The sequence below is a fragment of the Phycodurus eques genome, unplaced genomic scaffold (genome assembly GCF_024500275.1).
Source record: "Phycodurus eques isolate BA_2022a unplaced genomic scaffold, UOR_Pequ_1.1 contig_25, whole genome shotgun sequence".
Lineage (NCBI taxonomy): Eukaryota > Metazoa > Chordata > Actinopteri > Syngnathiformes > Syngnathidae > Phycodurus > Phycodurus eques.
This window is the reverse complement of record NW_026904022.1, coordinates 573,420-584,957: the sequence shown is the minus strand read 5'-3', so window position 1 is coordinate 584,957 and position 11,538 is coordinate 573,420. Positions and strand designations below refer to the sequence as shown.

The following is an 11,538-nucleotide window of genomic DNA, read 5'->3' as shown; positions in this document are numbered from 1 at the left end:
TTATTCACACCAAAGGAAAAGAAAATGGAAACTTCGCATGTAATAAAGACGACGGGGGCAGAAAATGTCCACAACATCATCCATTTAGCCAATAGTATTAAGTGATTCTGATTGAAATACATACAATTGTGAACAAATCCATGAGCTCTTTTGCGCTCCATCTTTAGGAAACCAAGTCAAATTCATTTACAACTGTGCTGTTCGTTCCTATTTCATTTCTCCCTGACCCTGAAAGGGGACATCAAGGTTAAGAGAACAGATTTGACTTTCCGGAGAGGCTCTACGTTACGTGCTCAAAAACGAAGGTTCTGATCGATCGAGGTATCTGGGATCGATTGCTTTTTCTGAACTACCCGGATGTTTGTCACAGGTTGAACTTGATTTTAGAGTACTCAATTTGAATTGTGAGCACCGGCTGTAAAAATACGAGTTGTGTCACGATTCATTCGCTATATCGATTTATCGATTTATATGTAGTCCTGCGATCCAACTGGATCGATCTATGCTTGGGAAGTTAGCCTTTCCGACATAAATGTATCCATTTTATATTTGATATCAAGATGACATGTTCTGGAATGTTGGGCAGTGGAATACGTTGTCATTCCATAAATTAGTAACAATTGGATGAGGGTGATTGGTAGAGAATGTATTGGGAAATCTATCCAGAAAGTCATCTCGTGTTAGGTTAATTCACCGCCAATTATAACATTATCTGTGGGATGTGTGAATCAAATCACTCATATTTCTCCAGGCTTGAGACCGGCCGACATTTTGCACTGGCTTGCGGCCCGCGTTGTGTTGTTTGATGATCGCTCTTATTTTGTAACACGACACCGGAAGTGCGGAGGTGCAAGTGATAGACTGCGACTTGACGAAATAAAAAAGCCACACATGGCAAGCCGAGTCCAGTGAAGTGTGTGATTATTTCAGATAATGTACACGATATCGTATGTTTTTATATAACCACTCTTAACAGGATAAAAAAAAAAACATGGCACAGATTGTTGACGTCATGTCTATTAGGCCGCATATTTTTGGGATTATCGTCTCGGTGCACGTTGAATCTTTTCGGCCTACTTTAGCTTAGTTTATTTTATCTTAGCTTGCTAGCCGATTAAAAAAAAACAAAAAAAACAACACGCGTTTTTGTTCAACCACATTTTATTTTAGGGAACCGTGTGACGTTTGATTTGTTATCATAATATGAACATGTAATTATGTCCACTGTACGCCTCCGATGACGTTCCCACATGAATATGTGGACTCCAGTTTGGTCACGCTTCAGAAGATCTGAACGGGCATGGCAATAAGAGCTTTGCCCTTTTTGCATCTTCTGGGCTGCTTCGCGACACATTTGTTCATGCCAAGTGAAATCACTGTTCAGTCAGACAATGGGATTGCAGTGCTTGGAAGTAACAAAGTACACATTCTTTTTTTTTAACTGTACTTCTTTTTCTGACGCTTTACATTCGCTTCTTAAATTTGAACATTTTTGATTTCTCCGTACATTGTACAAATACGCTTATTACTGTTTTTAAACTCGACCTGTGATGACACAATGTGGGGAAAAATACAAAAATAGGGAGTAGTAAAGTTGTCCACAGTTGAATCAGAATCATCTTTATTAAGTATGTCCAAAAAACACACAAGGAATTTGTCCCCGGAAGTTGGAGCCGCTCAAGTACGACAAAAAAACAGTCAATTGACAGAGAACACTTTGGAGACATAAAGACATTGACACAAAAAAAAAAAAAACAGTCACTGAGCAATAAAAGGTTGCTAGTAATCTGGTAAGGCCGGTACATTATTTATGTTTATTTTTTTGACAATTGTGCAAAAAAGATGCAGAGTCCTCGAGCACTTCGAGCAGTTTGAATGACTAATATAGCAATAATAGTCCGCTGCAATGACCATTGAGATGATTCATTGAGACCTTTGGGGTCTTACAAAAACATTTAAAAAAAACAAAGTATCATGAAATCGTTCAATATTTTTTTTATCACACAAGTGAAACCCGCATATTATAAAAAAACAAAATTCACATCGTGAAATACTTTCCGTTTTTGAAAAATGCACGATTGTCTTACAGATAATGAAACCCCCAAAACATCAGAGTTTCCAAAAATGTGAATAATGGTAAAATGTTAACCATTCGAAAGTCATTGTGTCACACCTGAAGTGGCAGTATGCACTCATGTTTTATATAACGTAGCTGTGGAGTGGAATCCCCTCACCTCCTAAATGCAAACTTTTCAGGAAATAACAATTATAAAAAAAGACAGCTTGCTTTAGTTTCTAAACAGCGGATTTGTTCAAGTTGGTATACCTTACGTTGTTGTCATATATCATTGCATTGTCATACCATCATGTGAACAACAGCGAGCACCCCAAAATTATGTTCAATCGACAATCGCTTATTTAATAGGCTGAAACATTGCTCATATATTAGGGCGTCTTGATGAAAATGATGCAAACACAGCGGGCGAGGGGCAAATCCATCCTCGTAAGCCTCATGCAAATAAGGGAGAGGAAGACGTTTTGGTTCATTCATTTATACATACCAAGCCGATTGCTCTGATATTTTCAGAGGTCTAAGTGGGACTCATACGGTACATAGAAGATGGGCCACAGTTCTGGGACATAACGCATTTCCTGGGTGGCAGTGACGTGGCTATTTATCTTTCCGAAAAGAGGCATTTGGATTTTTGTTTTCTTTTTAAAACAACCAAGTTTTATTAAAAAAAAAAAAAACATCCAGAATTTCAATATAGGCTACAATTACACCACAGAATACGTGGAAGTTCAATGAGGAAGTGTCCTGATGTACTGAGTCAATTTTGAGGGGAATTTATTACGCAGACATTTTTAAGTCCAGAACTATGGAATAAGCCCCAATGTTCTGACCATTAACGAGGTCATTTAAGACGGTACATAAAATACAATCATTCTTGGTGTATGAACTGACGAAGCCTGCTCAGATGAGAGGCGAACATTTAATTGGTCTCTGCCGTTCTGACCAACACACTTGTGTTTCTTAACATAGTGGTGCCGAGAGAACGTTTGACCGCATTCTGTGCAGCTAAATGGCTTCTCACCAGTGTGTGTTCTTATATGATTTTTCAGGGTTCCCTTCTGAGAGAATCTTTGACCGCAAACTTCGCAGGAAAATGGTTTCTCACCAGTGTGTGTTCTTGTGTGTCTTTTTAAGTCTCCCTTAGCAAAAAATCTTTTACCACAAACTAAGCAGGAAAAAGGCTTCTCCCCGGTGTGTGTTCTTGTGTGGTGTTTTAACGTGTCCTTCTGCGAGAATCTTTGGCCACAAACTGAGCAGGAAAAAGGTTTCTCACCAGTGTGGGTTTTCGTGTGTTTCTTTAAGGTTCCCTTCACAGAGAATCGTTGACCGCAAAGTGAGCAGGCAAAAGGTTTCTCACCATTGTGGGTCCTTGTGTGACTTGTCAAGTTGCCCTTCTTGGTGAATCTTTGACCGCAAACTGAGCAGGTAAAACATTTCTTGACAGTGTGGGTTCTTGTGTGTCTTGTCATGTTTCCCTTATTAGAGAATTTCTGGCCACAAACTGAGCAGGCGAAAGGTTTCTCTCCAGTGTGTGTTCGTGTATGACGACTTAAGCTAACCTTCTGAGAGAATCTTTGGCCACAAACTATGCAGGCAAAAGGTTTCTCTCCAGTGTGTGTTCTCATGTGTTGTTTCAACTTTCCCTTATAAGGAAAGGTTTTCCCACACTGAGAACATTTCCATCGATTGCTGTCAGTGGGAGATGTCTTACCACCTTCAGACTGTTTATTATCGTTATCATCATCGTCATCATCATCGTCATCAGTGTGAGGAGAGTGTGACGTCATGTCATCACTATCTGACAGTGGAGCTAAAAGGCCGTCTGATGGCGATCCTCCACAGTGGTCTCCATCACGTTCTGTTGTCATGTGACTTGAGCTCCTGCTTGAAGGCTTCGTCCATCTGTTCTCCTCACTTTGACCTTCATCTCCACTCTTCAAAGAGACACCAGTCAAATGAACTTGAATGATTTCCTCCTGCTCTTCCTGTTTAAAACGTGGGAACTCTTCCTCCTCCACTTTGATGTGGTGGGGCTCCAGCTCTTCTATGTTTTTAATGTGATGAACTGCTTCGTCCTCCTCTTCCTCTTTCATGTGAGGGGAGTCTGGCTTCAGCCACTCAGGACGAAGATCTTGACTGACGTCTGCAAGACGCAAAGACAAACACACATGGGACAAATGTAATTTCATGACAAACTCTCTCCTTAATCCTGTTTACATGTTAGAGCCTCCCACCAGAGAGCCCATCGAGGAGTTGACGAGAACAACGGGGGGGCTAGGAGGGAGGAGTGAAAAATAATTGGAGACATCATACCTAAATGCTGTGATTTCATGGCTGGGGCAATTAAATATGACATCTCGTCACTGACGCATGTCACACAGTCTCAATGAAATGAATCTGCATATGTGGAATGATTGACGTGGCTGATGTGGAAACGCATCCGTAAACCCAGAAATACCTGGCCGATTGTTCTGATATTTTCAGGTGTGTGTCATCGAGACTTCACACCGGCCTGATCGGTATCGGCCGACAATTAGCCTTTTATGATGATCGGGTGATCGGGTTTAATGTAATAATTTGCTGATGAACGACGTCATTGATCGGCTCCGCAAAAGACATTTACTCCACGTCGCCGACGTAATACTGTAAATATCTGCCCACCAATAAAGTTATTTAAGAAAAAAAAAACATGCCGGCGGTGTGGGGCAGACGACAACACGTAATGCCCGGATCAGACGACAAGACAAATTTGCCCTTCCACGATTGCACTATGTCAGGCTACTGCAATAAAACTCTGATACCACCGCATCCCTTTTTTTTACGATCACTGGGCTTTATCGTCAACTCAAATGCGACCCTTCTACACTCGTTACCATGGCGACGACAACAATAATGGATCGTGCCGTATGTGTATAAGAACAAAATGGGGGGGAAACAAACGCTGACGGTCACCTGTGGTCGTGAGAGGACTTTCATTCAGGGATTGCTTGAGGTATGTTCACGTACTTTTAATACGATACCGCTCGCAAGCAGGCATCAAAACGTTATGTAGCCTAGCAAGCTAGTGTTAACACCAAATGTTCTTGGCGGACATGGAAGCCTCAGCGTTTCCAGGCAAGCCGAGAGACGTAGTCTCTCCAGCGTATCCTGGGTCGTCCCCAGGGTCTCCTCCTGGTTGGACGTGCCCGGAGCACCTCACCAGGGAGGCGTCCAGGAGGCATCCTAAACAGATGTCCGAGCCACCTCATCTGGCTCCTCTCAATGCGGAGGAGCAGCGGCTCTAATCTGAGCCCCTCCCAGATGACCGAGCTTCTCACCTTATCTCTAAGGGAGAGCCCGGACACCCTGCGGAGGAAACTCATTTCGGCCGCTTGTATCCGGGATCTTGTTCTTTCGCTCACGACCCACAGCTCGTGACCATAGGTGAGGGTAGGAACGTAGATCGAACAGTAAATTGAGAGCGTCACCTTTCGGCTTAGCTCCTTCTTTACCACAACGGACCGATACAAAGTCCACATCACTGCGGACGCTGCACCGATCCGCCTGTCGATCTCCCGTTCCATTCATCCCTCACTCGTGAACAGGACACCAAGACATTTTAACTCCTCCACTTGGGGAAGGATCTCATCCCCGACCTGGAGAGGGCACTCCACCCTTTTCCGACTAAGGACCAGGACAGCCCCACAACATCCAGAGCCTTGAGGAACTCCGGGCGAATCTCATCCACCCCCGGGGTCTTGCCACCGAGGAGCTTTTTAACCACCCCGGTGACCTCAACCCCAGAGATAGGAGAGCCCGCCTCAGAGAACCCAGACTCTGCTTCCTCATGGGAAGGCGTGTCGGTGGAATTGAGGTCTTCAAAGTATTCTCCCCACCGATTCACAACGTCACGAGTCGAGGTCAGCAGCGCCCCATCTCCACTATACAGTGTTGGTGGTGCACTGCTTTCCCCTCCTACAGGTGGTGAGCCCATGGGAAGGGGGAACCACGTTACTTTTCGGGCTGTACCCGGGCCGGGGCCCACGGGTGCAGGCCCGGCCACCGGGCGCTCGCCTTCGAGCCACACCTCCAGACCTGGCTCCAGAGGGGGGCCCCGGTGACCTGCGTCCGGGCAAAGGAAACCTAGATCCATATATTTTGTTCGCCAGTGGGGTTTTTGGAGTCATGCTTTGTCTGGTCCTTCATCTCGGACCTGTTTGCCATGGGTGACCCGACCAGGGCCGTGAAGCCCCAGACAACTCAGCTCCTAGGATCATTGGGACACACAAACCCCTCCACCACAATAAGGTGACGGCTCAAGGAGAGGATGAAAAAAGCTACATTCTTAATTGTAGTGATCGGATCGGTGATTGGTTATCATTTTTTTAAACTCGCTGATCAGTGATCGGCCCCAAAAATCAGTGATCGGCCCCAAAAATCCTGATCGTGTCGAGCCTTGTGTCATCAGAAAATTGCAAGTCGGCGGGGTTTTCTGCTGACAGAGGGGAGTTACATTCTGAAAAGAAATCTGTGGCAAGTGTGAATCTCAAGCCGCCGCTGTACCTTGTAGATGAATGTACAGACCATCTGCGGAAAGGCTGGAAGCATAGCGAGAGGACCAACATCAAGATATTTCAAGCAAAAGCAAAAACGACCGATACCTGCCGGGAATTACCCCAATACAAGTGCTTGATGCCAACGTATACCGTATTACTCCTGAAAAACTCAAGCTCTACCACCATTACTGTCAGTACCACCACTACTACTACTAGTACTACAACTACTACCATAACTAATACTACCTCCATTGCGACTACCATTACTACTACTACTCGAATACCACTATTACTATTACTGTAACTAGTCCTACTACTTCTAATGCTACAACCATTACTACTACTACCACTACTACTATATCAGTACTACCTTTAACACCACCACTACTACTACTACTACTACTACTACTACCAATATCACAACTACTACTACCACCACCACTACTACTTCAAGCATTACCATCACTACTACAACCAGACATGCAAACACCAAAGGCATGAAAAAGGTGACCAAAAAAAAAAACATCCATAAACTAATTATATAACTGTAGGCGCGTTTCCTAATGAATACAAGAGTGTTTGTTACAAGTTATCAAATGTGAATGTGCAAATTCTTAGTGGCTGTGTGAGTGCGTGTGTATGCACAGTCAAAACTCCCCCAAAAAACATCTGCAATTTACTGCATGGTGTTTTCTCAAGTTACAAGTGAGCTGAAATATCCACATTTGGGCAGACAGTGCCAGACAAATACTACAATACATGAAAGTTGTTGTTTTTGTTCGTCTAAATGTAAACAAGAGTACAGCGCCGTTGCCTTCACGGTCACGATGACCTTCCCAAAATGGACGCCACGTAGGCACGACGATCAGCAGGGCAGGCTTATCTAGTGTGACTACCTATGTGTCGTTTTGATTGGGGAACTAGACTTAAACGTCACTAGCGCTTAAATTGGATTGACGCAAACAGCGCCAAATGCGGAAGTCGAAGTCATAGTCTCGCGCACAAAATAATTAATAATAATTGTAAATAAACAAAAGTAGTGAGCGACATTTAGATCATTGTAAGGGGGTAAAAGTACTGTTACTTCTTTGTTTTTTATGGTCTCGTCAACTCTTGTGACTTACCCAAGGTCCCGAGCGCACACAAGCGGAACTTCAGGTCTCATATTAGTCCACTGCGGAGTAATATTCAGAAATTACATCTGTGTGTGGATGGTGGATATGTGGAATGGATCTAGCTGCCAACGTTCAAGGAGTACGAAACAGCCTATGGCGACAGCGACCCCCCCCCCCCCCCCGGAAAAAACTCATCGGATCTCCCAAATGAGAATAACAGTACTGTATGTTCGATAAATACATGTCTTTTTGATAATCGTGTGCTTCAGGGATGTCGTTTGATCTGCGTCCCGCATCTGTGACGCATGGAAATTAGCAGGGATGCATGAAGCATATTCATTCTGTGTCTGTAGACTCGTGGTTTAAGACCTGCCCTACGTATGTCTATGCGTGCGTGTTGGTGAAGAGCTTCCACACACAGCAAAACAAAAGTATGAATCAATGGTGCTAGCCAACCAGAGGCAGAGTGGGACGGGTTATCGTTCCATAAAATGGACAAGCGTTGTTGTTTTTTCTGGACTCAATAAATTGACGTTGTTGTGGGAACACTTGCCGTGCCACTCATGACGCAGCAAGCTGCTGGCAGAACGGCGTTCGCAACACAACCGCAACTGGGACGCTTGAGGGAAAGTTAACCGTTTATGACATTTGCTCGCCTGCTAGCTAACGAGCTAGCAAGCTAAGGGCTGGAGCTAAAAAGCTCACTCGAATGCGGCGACATCGTTAAAACATCAGCACTCTGAGCTGTGTGTGTGTTCCCTGCATATCACACACACACACACACACACACACACGTATAATATGGGGAAGTTAACTGTTTATAAACCACAAGCACAGCGGCACACATGATCAATATATCAGACAGAAGTTGACTTCAGCAAACCCATTTTCACCGTCATTGGATTGACAGGTGAAAGTCTCGCATCCAGTCCAGCAGCTCGAAGGAAGGCCTTATTTTAAATGTCCTCCATTTAGCCAGCTAAAAGCTTATTGAGAGATAAAATCTCTCTTTCAAAAGCCAAGAGGCAGCAGAAATGATATACAGGCAGGATAAATTATACAGTGCGTACAATATAAAGACAAAAAATAATATTGATTTGAAAACGTATGGCATCTGATTTAAAAACAATGACAAAGTCAAAATAATTTCGACTTTCGAGTACATACGTTTTATTGTTATTATTCGACTTCCGTATCAAGGCCCCAACCGTGCTCACCGGAACATTCAGAAGCTTAGATATGGGCCTGTAACCAATGCCATCGTTATGTTTTGCAACAATTAGTTAGTGATGGTCTAACCCTTGAGACAGCTCTTTGCGCTTACCCATCATGAGATGTTGTCACCTTGGCAATGAGACCTTTGCAGGCATTCAATTAGGAGCGAACCAGCTGATATTCCTTTGCACTGACAAGCGGCTGGATGGCTGTTTGATTATCGATAGATTTTAGGTGTTGTCTTGGCTTTCCAGGCCTTTTTGTACCTCCCTTTCTTCATGTGTTCAATACTTTTTCCCCATGTCATTTCACATTATTACACACAACTTAATTTCTGATCTTATTTCTTCTCAAATCTAATTTCCCCAAACAAGCCATGTAAAACGAGTGAAGCTGCTACACTTTGATAATGCAGCATTGCACAATGCCCACAACCTTTTTCCAGATCTTGACAAATGCTGGTTATACCCCTGAGTCCGCATACTGTAATCATGAGGGGACACCCTGATCAGAATCGTACACATGACTGAATTGTAATAATGTTATATTAAATTAAACATCAGATAGTGCCTGCAATTGAACAGAGGAATATTATTTACAAGGGAAAGTGTTTCCGAAGCAAGTGAAAGGAAAAAGTGAGCCAACCTGCGCCGCGTGGCACAGTCGGAGGCCGCAGATCGAACGCGGCGTCCGGTCGTTGACCTCGTGGCTCCTTCTCCTCTTTCGGGCCCCAAAGTTCCTCGTCGTGCTCCGCTGTCCTCCTCGCACGCATTTTGCCACGACGATCGCAGCACTTTTGGGTAAAGGGATGAGAAAGCGAGTGCAAATCGAACATGTGAAGCAATTATATCAAGATTAAGAATTGCACATCGTGGGTTAAACAGTACGTTAGTTAAAATGGGAACGCACCAAAGTGGTAGATGTGATTACTGCCAACAAGAGGAAACAGCAGAATATGTAATTATGCATTGAAAGAGATAGGAGACAGAAATCGGACAGCTAATCTGTGACTTCAGCAGAGGAAATGTGTGTTAAAACATTATAGACATTACTCGACAGACTAGGATAATAATAACAATAAGGATTCAGGAAGGAAGTGTTAAGAGATATCATTTCAGTACCTCAGACAAACAAAGCTGATCGAATTTTTGTTTAAACCATGTTTTTTTGGAAAAAAAAACACGTTTATTGAGAGATGATCGTGGACTTCAGGGGGCATCCTTCGCCACGGCTGCCCCTCACGTTGTCCAGCTGCCTTCTGTCAACCGTCGAGACCTTCAAGTTCCTGGGAATCACAGTCTCTCAGGACCTGAAGTGGGCGACCATCATCAAAAGGCCCAGCGGAGGACGTACTTCCTGCGGCTTCTGAGAAAGCACGGCCTGCCACCGGAGCCGCTGAGACACTTCTACACAGCGGTCATCGAATCGGTCCTGTGTTCTTCCGTCACAGTCTGGTTTGGCGCTGCTACAAAAAAGGACAAACTCCGACTGCGACGGACAATCAAAACTGCTGAAAGGATTGTCGGTACCCCCCTACCCACCATTGAGGACTTGCACGCTGCCAGAACTAAGACAAGGGCGTGCAAAATCCTCTCGGACCGTCCGCATCCCGGTCACCGGCTCTTCCAACTCCTGCCCTCAGGTAGGCGCTACCGATCAGCGCAAACTAGAACTAGTAGACATTCCAACAGCTTCTTCCCTCTTGCGATCAACTTCTTAATCACCTTACCTACAATTCCATGACAACATGCTGGCAATTTTTTGACTTGAGTTTGTCGTCACATTTCTGTGGGGCCAATTATGGATTACACGTGCACTCGCTGTAGTTGTCTCGCCATGCTGCACTATTTGCATATACTGGCCACTCATGCCAGAGTACCACCTGCTCCATTTGCACACTGATTAAGGAGTATCTGCAACATTTGCACAATCGACATTGTCCCAGATGATCGCACGACTCGTCACTTTAAACCGCATCCGCTCCTTGAAGTCTCAGCGCCCTTTGCACAATGGTCATTGCACCGGACTATTGCAATATTAGTCATTCAAGTGCGAGAGGACTCTGCATCTTTTGCAGAATTGTCAAACAAATAAAAATAAAAAATGTACCGGCATTACCAGATAACTAGCAACCCTTTACTGCTCCGTGACTGTTTTTGTTTTTGTTTTTGTCAATGTCTTTCTGTCTCCAAAGTGTTCCTGTCTGTTGTCGTACTTGAGCGGCTCCAACTACCGGACACAAATTCCTTGTGTTTTTTTTTTTTTTTACATACTTGGCAAATAAAGATGATTCTGATTCTGATTCTGATTTTTGTCCCTACTGCTAACTAATCGGTGGCGGAAAAGAAGAACACTTTACCTCCAGCTTGATCTCTGCTTCACAAACGCTTCTCTTTGTTAGCAAGCTAAGCTAGGCTAGGCCGAGAAGCTTCAAGGTGCACGCGACGACTCCAACCGGACACGAAACTTGCACGAATGCTGTTTTCGTCCACGCAAGTCGTGATCAGGGGCGTCCCGCGTCGAGGATTCCCAACATTCGGTCCAAATTCAGCCAGATTTGCTGAAGTGCGATCGAGCCTCCTCCCGCCCTGCTCGTCCG

General features: G+C 44.3%; 1 protein-coding gene across 4 annotated transcripts; it reads right to left on the bottom strand.

The window, feature by feature from the left end:
• Nucleotides 1–1,647: 1,647 nt before the first annotated feature.
• On the bottom strand, nucleotides 1,648–11,538 carry LOC133398199 (gastrula zinc finger protein XlCGF57.1-like). Of its 4 annotated transcripts, XM_061669807.1 has the most exons (5): nucleotides 11,299–11,538; nucleotides 10,293–10,401; nucleotides 10,061–10,224; nucleotides 9,585–9,732; nucleotides 1,648–4,217 (listed from the first exon to the last, which is right to left on the bottom strand). In XM_061669807.1, exons 4-5 carry the CDS (start codon nucleotides 9,709–9,711, stop codon nucleotides 2,920–2,922), a joined length of 1,425 nt encoding a protein of 474 aa, XP_061525791.1. In that variant the 5' UTR covers nucleotides 9,712–9,732; nucleotides 10,061–10,224; nucleotides 10,293–10,401; nucleotides 11,299–11,538; the 3' UTR covers nucleotides 1,648–2,919. The 4 variants fall into 4 exon arrangements, with proteins under 4 accessions (XP_061525791.1, XP_061525792.1, XP_061525790.1 ...); XM_061669808.1 differs by lacking the exon at nucleotides 10,293–10,401; XM_061669806.1 differs by lacking the exons at nucleotides 10,061–10,224; nucleotides 10,293–10,401.